This window comes from Ambystoma mexicanum, chromosome 2p, assembly GCF_040938575.1.
Source record: "Ambystoma mexicanum isolate Mex_15411 chromosome 2p, UKY_AmexF1_1, whole genome shotgun sequence".
Lineage (NCBI taxonomy): Eukaryota > Metazoa > Chordata > Amphibia > Caudata > Ambystomatidae > Ambystoma > Ambystoma mexicanum.
This window is the reverse complement of record NC_090923.1, coordinates 334722261-334740679: the sequence shown is the minus strand read 5'-3', so window position 1 is coordinate 334740679 and position 18419 is coordinate 334722261. Positions and strand designations below refer to the sequence as shown.

General features: G+C 46.9%; 1 protein-coding gene across 3 annotated transcripts in view; it reads left to right on the top strand.

Annotated features, from left to right (window-relative positions):
- TASOR (transcription activation suppressor) overlaps nucleotides 1-18419 on the top strand; it is a 1979545-nt gene that overhangs the window by 1249409 nt on the left and 711717 nt on the right. For all 3 annotated transcript variants that reach the window (XM_069643664.1, XM_069643665.1, XM_069643666.1), the window contains exon 16: nucleotides 1131-1272. In XM_069643664.1, coding sequence (XP_069499765.1) covers nucleotides 1131-1272 — 142 coding nt within the window. The remainder of the gene's footprint in view (nucleotides 1-1130; nucleotides 1273-18419) is intronic.

Here is an 18419-nt window from a genome sequence, read left to right as displayed (position 1 = left end):
ACATTACTGCTTAGAGACACACTCTCTAAGTCTGATTCTCAGGTGGCACACGCAGTGCTAAGACATCTCTTTGCTACTGTTCCTTCACACATCCCACCACCATCTCCTGGTACTGCTTGCTAGTCTATGCACAGCATGTGAATCTAAGCAGATTCACAAGCATCAGAAGACCTAAATAGTTCAACATGGTCGTATTTCTGATGATTGTATCTGCTTAGATTCACATGCACCCACCCATCCTCCCCTCTTAGAGTAGGAGCATAGACATCTTACACCTTCCTTTCTTCTGTTCTCGCGCATTCTATAAGGCTCCCTCACGGGAGAACAAAAACAACCAGTGGGACCTTGACACGTGAAGGATGATTTTACACGTCACATTAAGGATGGTGTTGCAGTTACGCCCATGTCCATTTTCGATCTTCGAAAAAAAGTTGCAGTACTCTGCTATTACCGCTAGATGTTGGACTATGTGCACAGCATGTGAATCTAAGCAGATACAATCATCAGAAATACGATTACTGTGAGTAATGTATGTCTTGTATATAACTACAAGTGTATTGAGTGTCTTCTTGGATGTTTACGTGCTCACATGTCTTGGTACTCTGCTACAGCCCTTCTTCCTCCTTAGATAAGCTTGGCTGCTTAGCCACTGCTACCAAACCTTTTGGGCAGTTCAGGCCTATACTAAGAGTTGGAGCCCTGTACACTAAAAGGTGTCTCCTACAGTAACATACCCTAACGCCTGTTGGTTCAAGTGTTCTGTTTATCCACCTCGTTACACAGTGCTGATGATCAATTTACAGATGAATACTGCATTATTTATGTTTTATATTTTCGTTAGATCTGTTTTTCTAGTGTTTGTGTGAAAGTTTCATAAAAACAATGAATGAAGAAAGAGTGTTTTGCTTTAACTTTTGACATATTCAAATGCCCATCGCTAGACTTAATGCACATGGCGTTTGCCTCTTGAGAAATATGGAAAGTAACTGATTTGCTCTAATTATGCTATATAAATCATGTAATAATCTATTTAATGAAAATGACATCCACTTGTGTTATAAAGGACAAAGCACATTTATTAAAACAAAAATTGTTGAAAGTGAACTGGCATGTTTTTAATATTCACATAGGATCAAAGAGATGAGAGCATAAGTAGCTTTGATGGATATAGTCCCTGTCCCAGCACACCAATTGAACATGTATACCGTAGACAGTATTCTGGATCTTCCAATTTGGACGGTGAAATGCATTGGCGACTAATACCAATTACAGGTAACAATATTGCACATGTGATGGAGTTAATATATTTTTGTAAGGAACATTATGCGCATGAATTAATCTCTTCTTGAGGCACAAGATAATGTGATTAAACACCTCTCTTCCCACCAGGATATTAGTATGAAATGTGTAACAGTCAATAGTGCAGTATACATTGATTGTGGAAAAATTCACAAGGAATGGTGGTCACACATGCGATCACTAATAAATGAGAAAAATAGGCAAACGTGTTTTGTGCTTGCTGCCATTACCCTTGTTCATCGCAGCTTAAATTCTAAAAATGCCTTCGCCGCTTACTATTAGAATACAATGAAATGTTAGATTTCAAATGTATGTATCAAGGAAGGCTAGACCATTCACAATAATTTGTTGTCACAAAGTCTGACATTTCGTTTGACCCATTTCTGCATCAGTATTTGGCAACCCATTGTATTCCTTTGCGAAAAGTAAGTTTCCTTTTCCCGATTTCTGAGCATTTTTGTACTCGAGTGGTCTTCAGATTGGTTGACCGTGATTGAGTTTTCATCCACTGAACAAATGTTGTAGTTGATAACGTTGTCCCACAGATTTTGCAACTTATGAAATTCTCCAGGCTCAACTGGGCATTGAAATCTTTTAACAGCCACCACAGTGTGTAGGAGTAACACTTTATGCATGATTGAATTCACGGTTTGCCCTTTCCAGCTCAGTACAGAAAGAACAAAGGTTTAGTAATCTAAGCAGGAGTGCCCTAACCTGGGCTACCACATGAGCAGTGGTGGCTGCCTCCAATGTTGAATAATTCCAACCCCTTTCTCACAGCCTTCTGGGGTTTGTTTGAAGAAATAATCACCTCAGGTTCAGCAGAGGAAGAGTTTATACACCTTTTGTCAAAGGTCTTCAGATATGTTGTCTGACAAACGTTTTAACCAATTGACCTTTAAAGTTTGGTGGATGGAGAGGACCAAATTACCAGTAAGCTCACCTTAAGGAGCAAACTCAAATGACAAGAACGAAGGGGCTCAAGCTGAGCTTCCATCAGAAATGTGATCACAAGAATTTAATCCCACTTAACCAAACCCTGCAAAAACTGAACACCAGTGAGGATGGTAAAGAACGAGCACTGTTCTTAATCCTTTTTATCCAGGTATCCCTTCAAAATGCCAGTCTGTAGGCCTAGCCAGGCAAAAGAGAGCTGAAAACCCCAGACAATAGAGGGTTAAACAAGTGAAAGTTGTTGAACCTCTTTCCCGGTACCAAGCACAAAACATATGCCACCTGCATATGATTTGGGGGCAAGCCTCTTCACAGAAAGGAATGCATCTAGGACATTGGCAGTTCCTACTCCTTATATTTCAGTTTATAAGCTGTCCTGCAGGATGATTGAGGCGCTGGGGTAGACCTGGTCTCCCCGATCGGGAAAGTAGACCCACTCTCCCCGGAAAGCACCAAGGAGGAAAGATCGACATTTCCAAAAGATCTGGGTAGCATGTTCACCAGACCCAATCGGTACCATAGTGGATCCATAATTTACATCTGAGAACCAGAAGAATAGAAGGAATTAAAGGGAATGCACATAGAAGAGCGAGTGGGATAAATAACATGGAGCCAAACAACTTGCACTTCATGTTGACACTGAAGACCAATATGTCCACCTGAGGGGTCCACCAAAATGCAACAATATTGTCCAGAATCACCTCGCAGAGCTCACTCTCGAGGAAGAGTGATGTCTCGCCTCAAGGTACATGCAACTACATTCGAGGGGATTGTGTCCTCCGACGTATTCCACATCTGACAGGTAATGACCACAGCTGTGATGCTTCAGAATTTTTTTCGGCGTAGGCGTCGATGATACGTTGTCCCTCCAGGGCTCCATCGGATGTTATTTATAGGACGCACGGCGCCCGTACCCTCAGTTCCGTTTTTTCTGCAAATGTATTTGCTCGGAATCTCGGCGCGCTCGGTTCTTCTACTTCGAGAACGATGTCTTTGTCTTCTACCCCGAAGTCGGGCTTTAAAAAATGTCGGGACTGCTGTTCCAAGATGTCCATCACGGACCTGCATGACATTTGCCTTTGGTGCCTCGGCGAAAGCCACGCCACAGATGACTGCCAGTCCCTGACATCGAAGGCCTTGCGGGAACGGAAGAAGAAATTAATGGTAGGTAGGGTGTCTGAGCCCCATAAGTGGAAATCCGCTGGGCTGTCGACCGGTGACTCAAGGGGCGACTCTCCGCGTCAGCGAAAGTCCAGCGGGTCTCGGAGTGGTTCGCGCCATTCCTCTGCCTCTTCTAGGCATTCTCGGAAGCACCGTCACCGGTCGCCTTCGCCGTCCCTTTCCGAGGACTCCACCAGAAGGCGGCTGACTTGTCCCACCAAGTCTTCATTGCCGGCCGAATGGGAGGCATTCCGCCAGCAGATGACGATTTTCGAATCGCAAGGCACTGTTCCGTCCGCGCCTTCGAGGGAAGCCGGCAAGGAACGGGCTAGGGCCACCACTTGCTCGCCTTCAGGCTCGGGCGGTCGGCGCGATCATCCAGAGCCGTCGCGGTCCAGATCGGACAAGGTTGATCGCCATAGCTGTGCCAGGTCCCGGTCCTCGACGCCATCGAGACCGTCGGAACCTGTGAAGCCTTCCAAGAAGGTGTCGACGCCATTGGCGCTGTGTCCGTCGAGGGACTCTCTGGAGGCTCTGGCTTCGAAGAAGTCGTCGCTGCTGTGTCCGTCAAAGGAGACTCTCAGGGCTCCGGCCTCGAAGCAGTTGTCTCAGTAAGTCTGTGAGGCCTGTTTTTGAGCCCTTCTCTGTTCCTCCACCCAGATTGGATTTATTTCAACCTTTGGAATATATTTCGGAGGTGGAAGAAGGGTCTGATGAGGAGACGTTGTGCCTTCTGATGTCCCTGATGACCTGTTGCCTGGTCACAGTCAGATGGAAGAACTCTGTCAGTCCTTGCATGACTCCAGTGGGCTTGACACCTCTCCGGAGGTGGAGTTTGGCAGGCCTGAGCCTGGTACGCATGCCGAATCCTCATATAGGCGTCTCATGTCGAGGGTGACTGAATACTTGGGGTGGTCTGCTCCACCTGTTGATTTTATGCAGGATGATCTGACGGATATCCTGGACCATGGTCCACCCACTGACCCGGTGTTGCCATTTCATAAGGCTTTGTAAAGAAGGGTGGTGGCGGCTTCGACTGCTCCAGAGTGTCTCCCGGCAGTGAATGAGTAGCTTCCGAAAAAATACCGTCCAGCCAGTGATAACCCCTGCTACTTGTCGACGCACCCTACTCCGGATAGTTTGGTGGTGCAGGCGGCTACGGCTCCCACAAAGCAGGCTGCGTACCCTACCATCCCTCCTGATAGGGACGATAAGCGCTTTGATGGTTGGGCGAAGAAGGTATTTTCATCTGGGGGTATGGCTTTGAAGGCAGCCAACTCGGTTTGTGCCTTGGCAAGATTCACTCACACTCTGTGGAATTGTGCATCTTTGGCGGCTGAGCTTATTCCCGAAGGGGAGGAACGGGGTGGTTTTCTAGCACTCGTGCAGGACGGCGAGGATGCCATGTGTGAAGCCATTCATTCGGGTTTGGACACTGCAGACTGTGTCAGTCTGTCCATGGCTGCGAGCACCGTGATACGCAGATTTACATGGTTGCGGAAGTCGGGGTTTGCTCTTGATGTGCAATCCCAACTTCTCAACATGCCCTTTGATGGTGTCTATCTGTTTGGCAGCAAGGATGATGAGAGCCTTTAGAGGTTGCAGACTTCCAAAGCTGCAGGGAAGTCTTTGGGCGCTGCAGTATGTCAACCTCCGCCTCTTCGTCCTAGGGGACAGCAATGGATGGGAGGTTCCTTTCGGTACTACTCTTACTTTGGTAGATCGAGTGGAGTGCCAGTCAAAGGGGCCACCGTAGGAGTACCAGAGGCGGAAAGCAAGGTACTCGAAGTGCCAAAGCCGCTTAGGCAGTTGCCTCTTTGCCCTCAGGCACTGCCGCAGCTGCGTCCGCTCAGTCATGAGGCCATGTCCCATAGTTCGCCGGTTGGGGGCAGACTTGCGCAGCATCTTGGAGAATGGCGTGCCATTACTTCAGATATGTGGGTTCTGGAGATCATAACCCACGGCTGCTGTCTCCCCTTTTGGCAGAGGCCTCACGACAATCCACCGTGGAAGCTCTCTTTGATGAGTCCGGATCCGCTCCCTGCGCAGGAAAATCTATCCCTGCTGGAGAAAGGCGCCATAGAACTGGTGCCTGTAGCGGAGAGGAACAAGGGATGGTATTCCCCTTATTTTTTGATCCCGAAAAAAGACAGGGGATTGGGACCCATCATGGACTTGCGTTGGCTGAACAAGCTCCTCAGGAAGGACAAGTTCAAGATGGTAACTTTCTCAAGTCCTCCAGGCCCTTTAACTTCAGGATTGGTTGATGTCTCTCGACATCAAAGATGCTTACTTTCATGTGCCGATTCATCCAAAGCACAGGAAGTGCCTGAGGTTCGTGGTTGGCGGCTCGCATTTTCAGTTTCTGGTCCTGCTGTTCAGATTGACCTCCGCCCCGAGGGTCTTCACCAAGTGGAAAGTGGTGGTGGCAGCGTATCTCAGGAAAGGGGGGATTCATGTCTACCCCTACCTGGACGATTGGTTGATCAGGGCACGTTCTCCCGAGCAAGCCCTGGATCATCTGTCCGTCACCTGCCACTCCCTTCACAAGCTGGGCTTCTCCCTCAATTTAAAGAAGTCCCATTTGACACCTACCCAGCGGCTCCAATACATCGGAGCCGTGCCCGACACTTCCCTGGGGTTGTGTTTGCCTCCGCAGGTGAGGGCTCATCACATTCTGCAGATGGTGGACAAATTTCAACGTGCCCAAAGTCTTCCGGCGTTCGAATAATTGAGGTTGTTCGGCCTCATGGCATCCTGCATTTTCCTGGTGCCAGAGGCCAGCCTGCGGATGAGATCTTTGCAGTGGGCGCTCAAGATGCAGTGGTTGCAGTTCTCCGGCAGGATGTGGATCCCGTTCAGATTCCGCCCTCGGTTGCACAGGATCTTCTGTGGTGGGCCATCGATGGCAATCTGATGAAGGGAGCTCCATTTTGGCAACCGTAGGCGGAGGTGACGATTGTGACGGACGCATCCCTCACGGGGTGGGGAGCTCATGCCAACGAGTTGACAGCCAGCGGCCATTGGTCTCCGTCGGAGTCCAGAGTCCACATCAATCTGTTAGAGCTGCGGGCTGTGAGGCTAGCCCTGAAGGTTTTTCTCCCATCTGTGCGGGAGAGGAATGTCCTGATTATGACAGACAATACGGTAGCCATGCACTACCTCAACAAAAAAGGGGGGCAGGGTTACTCCTGTTGTGCATGGAGCCGATGCAGCTCTGGTTCTGGGCCATCCAGCAGGAAATTTCAATCTCGCCAGTTCATCTGGCCGGAGACAAACGCGGCGGCGGATGCTCTGAGCTGGAAGAGCACAGTCTCTCACGAGTGGGAGCGGGCTCAGGAAGTTCTGTTTGAGATCTTTGCCCTTTGGTGAACCTCACAAGTGGATCTCGGTCGCCATCAGTGTCAACCGGAAGCGCGAAGGATTCTGCTCGCGGGAATTTCCTCCAAGGGGAGCCTTAGGGGACGCGTTCGTAGTCGAGTGGTCCATCCCACTGCTGTACGCGTTTCCTCCAGTCCCTGTCATTCCGCAAGTGTTGAGGAGGTTACGGAGGTTTGGTTCCCAAATGACCCTCATTGCTCCGGCATGGGCCAGGAGAGGGTGGTACCCGGACCTTCTAGACATGTCCATCTGCCCTCCACGTCGTCTTCCCTACCGAGACGATCTGCTCTCACGGGATAGGGGTCAGGTTCTCCATCCAGAGGTGAAGTCTCTCATCCTTCATACTTGATATCTGAAAGATTGAGGTATAAGGATTGATGTGATGGAGGTGTTGCTTTCGGCCAAGCGGCCCGCAACGAAATCCCTGTACCGTTGCCATTGGAGAAAGTTCTGCGACTGGTGCAGGGTGCAGAATGTGGATGCTTTCCAATGTTCCATTCCTTTGGTTTTGTCTTTCTTGTTTCCTTCGCCCACAAGGGCCTGCAAGTGGGTACCATTAAGGGTTACCTGGCGGCGCTGTCTATATTTAAGCACTCGTCTGAGGAATGTTCTTATTTTAAGATTCCTTTGATTTCACAGTTTCTAAAAGGGCTAACTAATGTGTTTCCACTGTCGCCTTTCCAGGTCCCGGGATGGGATTTGAATTTGGTTTTAAAGTTCCTTATGGGAGCTCCGTTTGAGCCCTTACATTCTTGTCCATTGCGACTGTTGTCTGTTAAAACTGTATTTTTAGTTGCAGTTACTTCCTCACGCAGAGTGAGTGAGTTGCAGGCACTTTTCGCCAAGCCCCCCTTCACTGTGTTCCATAAGGACAGGGTTGTTCTTAGGGTGCAGCCTTCTTTTCTTCCGAAGGTTGTGTCGGAATTCCATTTGAGCCATAAGGTAATTCTTCCGTCGTTTTATCCTCCTCCACATCCTGGTAAGGAAGAGGAGAAGCTCCATAGGTTGGATCCTAGGAGAGCTTTGAGTTTCTATCTCTCATGGATGTCCTGGGTCAGAGTGGACGATCAGCTCTTTGTTGGTTATGCTGGAAGGCGTTTAGGTCAGGCTGTTTCCCAGCAGACCTTGTCCAGATGGATCATTTTGACGATCTGAGTGTTACCGTTTGGCGGGAAAGGGCCCTCCAGTAGGCTTATGGGCTCACTCTACTAGTGGTATGGCGGCCTCCACTGCTCTACAGAGGGGTGTTCCGATTCGCAATATTTGCGAAGCAGCCACATGGGCCTCTGTCCATACTTTTGTGAGACACTATTCCTTGGACTCCATCCATGGGCAGGATTTGACCTTTGGTAAGGCAGTCCTCTATTCAGCGATTTGATTGGGCATTCTAATATTCTAAATTTGTAAATTATTTTTCCCGCCTCCGTACGTTGGTACTGCTTTGGGAGTCTGTCATAGATGTGGATTACGTCGGAGGACACAATCCCCTCGAAGAACAAGTTACTTACCTTATCTGGTAACGTTCTTTCGGTGGGATGTTGTTCCGACGTATTCCACACCGAACCCTCCCAGCCTGCCCCTCTACAGAATTTCTTATGCGATTGCAGCTTACGTTGCCGCAAGGATTTCTGCAGTCATACTGGCAGGAGATTGGTGCCACATGTTCTGGGAAAAAACTACAACTGAGGCTGTGCGTGCCGTGCGTCCTATATATAACATACGGTGACGTCGACCCTCGACGGAGGCCCTCGAGGGACAACGTATCGAAGTCATCAACGCAGGACGCCTATGCCGAAAAAATTTCCGAAGCAGCACAGCTGTGGTGATTACCTGTCATAGATGTGGAATACGTCGGGGGAACATCCCATCGAAAGAACGTTACCAGATAAGGAAAGTAACTTGTTCTTCTCCGACCAGATGGGTAGTCGACAAACTGATGTTGACCACAAAAGCAATGCTTCCCTGCTTAGAGGCAACACTGTCAGACCACCTTGCTTGCTGAGAATGCATGGTCATGGTCTTCAGTCAGATTCAAAACGCACCTGCCTTATCGAGAGGGAAAGTAGGTGACCAGGGCCAGCCAATAAACTGATGTGCTCCTTGCCTCGTCAGGGTATCACAGCCCACTCACCATCCGAGCAATCAGGTAAGCACGCCAAACTCTTCTGAAAAGCGCCTGTTATTCTGTCAAATGAGGCTGTGCGTGCAGAAAAGGCTGTACTTTAGTAACTTGTTTCGCTGGGCCTAACAGTCAAGGTCCTTTTGACACTTGTTTTGTGACCTGCAACAGGTCTGTTATGTCACTCTGAAATATACCACTGCAGCCAAGAAGCCAATGGAGCCGACCTATGCACAACCAGACCCTGAACCCCACAAAGACACGCAATGCCATGGGACCCAAAAGGATGAGGCTGGAAGTTGACTCTGGGCTTGGAAGACCTGTACCATTTGTAAGATATTTGCCACCCGCTCCTCGGGAGGGGAACCCCTGCCCGAGCGCGGTCCAGAACTTCAACGCTGAATTTGAGTCACTCGGATGCCGTGAAATGGGACTTTTTAACGTTCAGGAAGAAGACCAAGCTGTGACGTAGATGACTGTTGAGGTGCAGGTGGGCCAACTACAGATTTGGGTTGTGAGCTCAAATTAACCAGTTGTCCAGGTAGGGAAAGATGTGAATTGTCTCTCCTGACGCATGCGGCCACCACAATCCTTGTGGCGGATTTAAGACAGAAGTGCATGACTTTGAAATGGTAATGGGTGCTCCCAACCACGTACTTCAGGTTCTTCCAGTGCTTCAGATGAATGGGCACATGGAGTAGTGATCTTTAAAGTCCAGCGATACTAGCCTGTTCTGCAGTTAGGGACTGGATGATCTGGGTAAGGTAACCATTTTTTATTTGCTATGGTGCTTGAACAGATTCAGCAGCTGAAGATCCAACATGGGACACAAATCCAGTCCTCCATCAGCACCAGAGAGTAAAGGGAGTATAAGCTGTTACCTCTCTAGAAGGCACTAGCTCTACTGCTCTTTTCACAAGATGCTGCCAACTATTCTCCAGCAGGAGGGCTCTCGGGGGATGGTAAAGGATGGAAGGTGGTGGTTGAGGTTACCATTGTTTTAGATGCAGCAGCAACCCCTGCAAGGGAACCCTCCAGAGACTGTAAGCCACAGTGGGCAAGATATGGGCGCTATATACCCGGTGGCATTGTGAAGGCTGTATCGGAAGCTGGAAGCTATACCCCCGAGAGCAAAACCTGAGGTCCATGAGATTAGGGTCCCTCATATTGGAAACACTGTGTTGGGTGTCCTTTGCTAGTGACATGGGCACTGTTATGGGATGAGAGGAAATGAGCCTGCTGAGCGCTATTCCCAAGAGTGTGTGGTGATTTATCTGCGATGGCTCTGGCCAAGTACTGCATTTCTACAAATCTATGAGAAATGCACAATCACGCGTAATTGTGTGTGTGTGTGTGTGTGTGCGCGCGCGCACGTGCAAACCTGTGTAGCAATAGATGACTTTCTCAGAATTATGTTGTCATCAATTAATTAAGAAGACCATATTGATGATCGAGATTTTACCTGACATCCTAGATCTACCTAAATGTTTATTCAGCACTCAATGGAAATCCTCAGCCACAAGAAGAATCCCACTACCCAGGTGCCCAAATATGTATTATGATGTGAAAGAAGCTTTTATCAGTAGTAGTGTGGACAAAATATTTGCACTCTGGATGTACTGACCATCCAATACAACTTCACTGTAAGGTTCTGATTGTTTGAGTCTTTCATCAGACTCACTGACCAACGATCCAAACACCAATAGCATAAGCGTTCTGCAAGGTACCCTATAGCACAATCACCCAGCTACCTTGACAACTGAGCGAGCTCTTCGATAATAAATAAGGCCCCTGAGCTAGTGCTGCTTGGATATTATACCTGTGCAGAAATTACAATTCACTAAACTTTTCCATTCAACTGCTCAGTCTATTCCAAGTCAAACCATTTAAATCACCCATTTGTGATACAAACAAACCATCTTCCCAGGTAGCTTATCACCCCACCCCACCCCATCCCATCTATGCACCCGATAAAGTAGGCATCTGCCCTTCTCATCCTCCTTCCCCAAAGAACCCATCGCAATCCATAATTACAGGCACTGGTCTCATCACCTCCTGCATGATGCTCAATAAAAGAACCTTCCCCTTAAGTAGAACTGCCTTCACTCAAAGAACGAAAATGTACATGGACATGTGTTGAGGGCTAAACACCTAGCCTGAACACAGGCCAAGCTTATGTGGCTGTCTGTACACACTCTTACTGAACTGGCAGAGTGACCTGAACACAGCATTAACACAGGCCAGTGCCTAGGGTGGTTGGGTAGTGTAATGCACACTTTTCAAAAGCCTTTTCAGTTCGTTATACACATACGTCTACAATCTATTTCGCCCCCTTTAAAAAAAAATCTTTGTGCAAAGCCATCGCAGAAAAAAAGGCTTTTTTTTATATAGGAGTGGCAACAATTTTTTACATAATACAAATCATCAAAATAATCTTTTTATTTTTCAACATACTGTCAAATTCATTCGGTGATTAGCTGATTTATTAGATTTGTACATGGAACTGAGACAAATTACACCACATCAGGTAGACGTTTTCATAGAGGCTTATCTTGGGTTCTGAACTCTCTCCTTAGAAGACACTACCATGGACAAACGCAGCATATGAAGTGATGACCCATGCATATGTCCTCACAGTACAACTCAATTATGTAATGGAAGCCCGTAATATATAAACGTCATAGTTCAATGGAATCCTCCGTCTATATCTAGAGTCCCAGGGAGCCTCAGGCAATGCAGCCTATTGAGCAAGGTCTGATTCTTAGTCCTCTGAAACTTCTACACTTTCCTCAGCTGCCATGCTGTTGGTAGCTTCCGGTTATTTGATATTGCTGAGCATGTGTGCATCCTGGTTTAGTATCCGGTACAGCAAGTTTCACCGCCTCCTTGATTCCACATATTTATTTTTTACTGGTGCCCTGCTCCTGCAACCATTGTTCTCCCTCCTGTGGGGAGTCAAACAGTTGTGATCTGTCCTTAAATGGGTATGGCAACATGTACTGTATCTCGTGTCTCTTTAGCACTTGTTTGGCTGTATGAAACAGTCCTGGACTTTGGAACTGCCAGAGTACAGTCTGGAAAGGGCAACTGTGCCATTCCCGTGCTAGAGTGACCTTTTGAACTGATCAATCAGATGACAGGTTAGAGTCTTTGTCAGGTATTGGGGCGGAGTGCCCAGCAGAGGCAGTCTAGACTGTGCATGATAAGCCCTTTCTACAATTTACCCAAAAAGGATAGACTGGTCACACTGACCGTGCCCAAAACCAGTTTCTCTAGCATGGTCTCAACCTTCTTCTCCCACCAGTTGGTCTACAACTGATATTGGAGTGGTACAAACTGCCTTCTGCATTTTAAGCACAGTTCTCTAGAATGTTGGTGCAAGATCGGACACTGTCCTTGTGAGACTGCAGTGTCTTGACAATTCTATCTGGCTCTTCTACCCTGGTTTCAGTGCTGTCACTCATTTGACATCGTCCGCAAACCATGGCAAATCAGGGATTCCATCTACCCAACCATGCCTTTTTCTCTGCTCTAACGCTGTCATTGATTCATGGGTGGCTTGTATCCTTTCTTACATTTACCAATCATCTCCTCAAACATGCAAAACCTATGACTCTTTGGACAATGTATAGTGGTCCAGCCTAACCTGCTTGCTCTCTTTGGGAATCCTTCTACCAGTCATTCTGCATGTCCAGTAACACCAGTTAATCATTCATGAAATTCACAACCTCTGTTCACTTGATAAACTACACTGGAGTGCAGGCAGACGATTTGAAGAGAAGATGACCATGCGATGACCCTGCCCTATTAGAAAAAGGGAAGTACTCTGGCCTAGCCCCAGCAATGGTATATTCTGGTTAATATGCCCATGCATGGCCTTCCATTACAATGGGGTTTTCATTACAGCTGGAGTTTTTCAGACCATACCTTAATTGGACCAGGACCAAATTAATTGTGACAAATTCCACTGAAAAGGCCACCGTAGTCGCCTATAGACTACTCTGTTTTCATACAAAATCTGAAGCCCTCCCTCAAGAGGATGTCAATATGGCAAACAGTCCTCAGTTTGAGACACAGACTTCCCTGTATGCCCTACTAAGCACTAAGGAAATCATGGGATGGGTTGAATCAAACCGCATACAGTGCTGAAGGTGTGTAGTAGGTGTGTGTGTTTTTGTGACTGAGGACCCTCCCATAGCGGGGTATTGTGATGGATTCTCGGTCAGTCCATGAAAGTACAACTGAGTCTCAATTGGGAGCTGTGGATGCCCAGTAGTATTTTCCCGGACACTGGCAGATCAGGTGTCCATTTTCACTGTAATTGAGGCACATGTCGCTGTTCATCAGTTCAAGGGCTTTTGAGGTTGCCTAAAGTATGGGTTCCTCATGCAGGGATTCATTATTTTGTCATCTTGGGTGGTTGAGTACAAGAAAATGGGCAAGAAAGCAACCATCGCACCTTAGGTCTTTAGTTCTTACATACTGTGATCAATCTACAACTCAGTTTGTATAATTCCCTGCACAGGCAAAGGGAGAGCATCAAAAGCCAAAACATCCCGTATATATATTCCCACAGACCCTTTCACAAGTGGGTTTACCATCACTTTCACGCAAACCTAAAGACTTGGCCTTCTATAATGAGAGGGTCATTCTGAGGAATGGCTAATCTTCTTTCCCCAGTTTGTTGGATTTCCATTGACTGCAGAAGATTCATCTTTGGATGTTTTTCTCCACCTCATCTGCCTGAGCTGGCGGAAGCTATTATGTCTCTTGGATGAGTGGCATCAAGGAGTATGACAAGATTTTAGTGGTGATGTTGGGACTGATGCTGGCTGGTCTGTTACCAAGAAGACCCTGTCCATGTGGATCGTCCTCTGCATTTGAGCTCTATTATCTGGATGGGAAGGGTTTGCCTGAGGGTCTCATTGCCATTCTACCAGAGGATTGGCAGGCACCTCTTCTCTGCAGAGAGTTCTCTCTGTTTTAGACAGTCCTGCTGCTATGTGGGCTTCCCTTTGCATGTTTGCTAAACAAATCTGACTGGATTCCTTTTATGGTCAGGACAAACGCTGCAGTGCTCATGAGTTTTCTGGTATTTGCTGTTTGTTTTTTCGCTTTCCTCTTTCCTCAAGGGATGATGTAGACCTTTGTAGTCTAAATTTGGAATCTGTGTGAATAAGGAATCCATTAGAAGAGCAAATTACTGAATTCTGGCATTGGCTTTTTTTGATCTTCCCACATAGTCCCCATCACTTTCCCAGCCTACCACTGATGTTGTATTGCTCTTTCAGCTTAGAGTTTGGAAATACCTTAGCTGCTGAGTACTAGACAAAGAGTATCGGTTGTCAGGTGGCACTTTTGTGTACATATACACTGCCCAGGGTCACGTCTGCCATTACGGGCGCGCACCATATTCGAGCAGAGAAAATGGGAAGCTGCATGGTGCAAACTAGCTGCTGAAAACATGTCTTAGACCAGCTGGGGATGAAAGATATACATCTAAGATGAGCAAACTGGGGGGAGAAACGACTAAATCATCAGAATATTACCAAGAGGTATTCATTTTTTCTTAGCCATGTCATGCTAAAAAATGTTAATAACCAGACCAGTGTGGTATTCAAAGTTACTTTCCATTTCGGCTTTATTACGCTAAGAAATGATCCATGCTGGATTGCTAGTTAGTAACTATTGTGCTCTTCATTACGTTAGCTTGTTTAGCCATAGCACACAGCTACCTCTGTATGCTAAAATGCTTTTCACATAGAAGAAAGGAAGTGATATGTTAACCTCTGAGTGCTAAGGAGAAACTCTGGGTGGGGCCAAATCCATGTCTCTCCTCTTACTTTGCCCATTGATATTTGGCACATCTTGTTTGCTGTGGCATGTCCTTAAGGACTTCGATTACATTTAATACAGTGAGTAATACATACTTTTTGCTGTAGTAGGGAGTGGTAAATCCCAGTCCAGTGTGGAACTAAGAAAACCAATAGAATGTTTTTGCCAGGAAAAGGTTTCTACTGGATACTACCCTCAGAGTCCCTATCTCAGAAATATATCCAAGGTGCACACTGTATCTGGAAAATCTTAACTTGGTACCTTGTACAACTCCTTAGCTCTATCACAAGTGCAGGATTACCAAATGCACCAGATGTGATATAGATGGTTAATGAAAGTATATATGTATTTGTATTTGCTGCTTTCCCTCCATAAACATCTATGGAACCACCAACCTTTTGCGGATTTGAATCTGTCCTGACCATTGAAGGTAAGTAATTGCTCACTTTGTTCATTGTTGGTTAGAATTTCCTTTTTTGTGTAATTCTCCCCACTTTGCGAGTCGCCCAGCATTTTTGGTGGACTGTTGGGAGTTTGATTCTGCTGAGCGAGTGCGTGAGTGGGAACCTTTTTCCATACTCACTCCATTACTCTCACATTGGGAACCCTTTTTTAAATCTCATTTGGATTATTTTAATGGAGTTATGCTTTTCTCCATGTTTTCTGGCATCTACATTTTATTAATTAGTTGCAGTGCTGCTGGAAGCTCTTTGAGTGTTCCATTTGATTTCTCCTGTGCTAACACCTATTACTATGGCAGGGGTGGACACCCTTCCGTCCCTCCTGTGTTTTATTTTGAGAGATCAGCTCACCCCACTATATGTGGATTGCGGAGGAGGAAACCTTGTCTCCCTTTTCTCACTTTTGCAGTAACTTTAGTTACTGTAACAAGTTGATATGACAGTCTGGCGGCAGTGTACCTTTTTGCATGACTTTTTGTGGACTTTTGTCAAAGGATGCCATCGCAGCTGCAACAAGGGACACTAGATTCACCATTTGCCTAAAATGATGGCTTTACTTTTATAAGCACTGTTCATGGTGCCTGACTTGAGATTTCTTCTACCTGCGTGGAGGGGGATCCTGATGCGTCTTATGTCTTTGGTGGGTTTACCTTGGAAATCCTGCATGGCTCTGAGTACCTGAAGGGACAGGAATTGGGGTTGGTGACTGAAACTCCCCTGGTCTTTGTCCTGCAGTGTGCCTGCCTGGAACCAGTTTGTGCTGGGAGGCTGGCTATTCCCATTGGACGGCCACCCTCCAAATTTGAATGAATGCATGTCTGGTGATTGGTGGCTCAGCCAGTTCTGCTGCATAAAAGAAGAGGGTCTTGGAGCAGAAAATCAGTCGACCACTAGATCTGAAGAAGAAAGACATCCACAGCCAAATCCAGGGACCACCAGAGCCATCTGAGTAACCGCTGCTGTCCCGACATCAACTTCTGAGAGACGGAGAAGCCCAGAAGCGGATGACATCCTCCCTTGGACTGGTGGGCCTTACCAGTCCCAAGACTAACTGCATTTTGCGCCGTCCCTGAAAGAGGTGCACCCTCCACGGGCCGCAATTCTCCAATGCCCGGGTCCTGTGCTATTTTGCTATGCAACCTCAACTGAAGCACGGTTTTGCACGACACTTTGCAGGCATCCTCCTGGAACTCTAGAGACTGCACCCCGCTCCTGAAAGTTTCCGCAGCCAAGACAAGACCGAGAACCGGAGCAAAGTCTACCGCACGACGGTCCTTCACCCGAGCCTTGAAGCAGGTTCCATTGACCCAGTTCTGCAAAGATCCTCTACTGGGCGTCCAACCACTCGAGAGGTTCCAGTTGTGCTGTTGTTGTATCCCCTTCTAAACCTTCATTGAGGTGGGCAACCGATTGTGCTCTTTCTCAAAGAAATCTTCTGCTACTGACCTGTGAACCTGAAACTAGACTCTGCCTTGTTTCTGCTTACATGCTTTTCTTCTTTGGCCCTTGGTCACTGGATCACCAGTTCCCCCCTTGACTCTGTGATACTCACATAGAATAGGGCTGGACTTCATAAGATTTGGTTAAACAGGGGTTAACTAAAGTATACACGTTGGTCTATAGTTTATACCCATTTGAGATGTTTCTACCACTTTTATCCTTTTGCAATTGCTTATATATTCTGTGTTTAATGCTACTGTGTGATAGTACTTACATTACTTAAAAGTTACAACATCTAGTGTATATGAAATAAACGCTTATTTTTATATAACTTCTAGTGTGTGTATGTATGTGTTTCCTTGCACTAAGTGTATGCTCTGAGTATTGTGTGCCTCACTACAGCCCTCATCTTTCCCAAACTAAGGTTGGCTGCTCAGCCACCAAACCTTTGGGTAGTTTAAACTAAACCTAAGGGGTGTCCTCCTGTTCATCCAAGGTGGACTTTCTAAAGTCTAATTACAGATACGACTTTTGTAAAACCTCCTAACTCGTCTGATTTGGGGCGCACTATTCAGTCCCTGCATCTGTCAGTGTACAATGCCCACATTATGAAATTCCTGAGATTGGTTTACACTGCCCACTTCACCCACATCGAGGTGCGGTAGGGATACTGTGTATCCCTTTCTCTTTTAGGTTTAGTATCTTTTTAGTTACTTAAATGTTTTCTCCAAGATAGGCAGCTGATAATTTCTACTGTGTTTTTTAATTTTAGCATGTGCACTACTCCTACGTCCTGTCCCCTTTCCTCCATACTGTATGGTCGTCCCTCGCTAGGGACGGGAAATGGAACCTTTTTCACCAGAAAAAATGTCTTCCCCTTTAAATTTAGATGCACGCAGGGGCGTGGCCCTGGGAGCATGAGCTCGCCTGACTCAGCCCACCGGCGCCACTCCCCAGTCCTCTTTTACGCGTCGACCGGAGCAGACTGCTTTTACCAGCGCTCCTGGGTTAGGCCTCCGGCCTTGTAATTCCACACGCTCTTCCCAGGGATTATTTTTTACCCTTTTTCCATAGCAATTCTTCCATAGCAATTCTACGTCGGATCCTCGCACACACTGCCCCCGGTGCCTTGGCCCCAACCACATTTGGGACGGCTGTTCTGCGTGTGATGCGCTCACCCCGCGCTCATTGAAGAGCCACTTAGCCAGCTGGAGGGAGCTGTTCGAAAGATCACCACCAGAAGAGACATCAAGGCGTACGTAAAGAGGAAGACCATGCCAAAGGTAGATGCCCTGTTCTCCTCTGCACTTTAGACTTTAGACGTCGTCCCTTCTCATTAGCATCCCTCCGCCGGGTTCATATACTGAATTCATCATGTATGATTCGATACCCTTAGCTTCACAATCATCTGTCGGTCAAAGACTTTCGAAGTTACAGAGGATTTTACAAGAGCTCGGTATGACCACTTTGACCTCTCTCTGCCTGTTCCCAAGGCCTTCTGGTTATGGTAGTCTCTACATTGGGTAATTTCCCAGAGATTTCTGCCTGAGCCCCCACGTGGTGCAAGACTCCTCTGTTGCTGGTTTTCCCCCCTCTTCCATCAATAGTATTATTTTAGCTTTTCAAAGTTTAATTTAGCCGTTGGCTTTTTATCATTCAGCACAGTCCGGTTTCTTATCGGCTCTTCCTTCAACTCACCAGCTGTCATTAACCGCTTGGCTTTCTTCTCCTTCGAGTCAAGGTTGGTACCACAGAGACCTGCGTCTCTC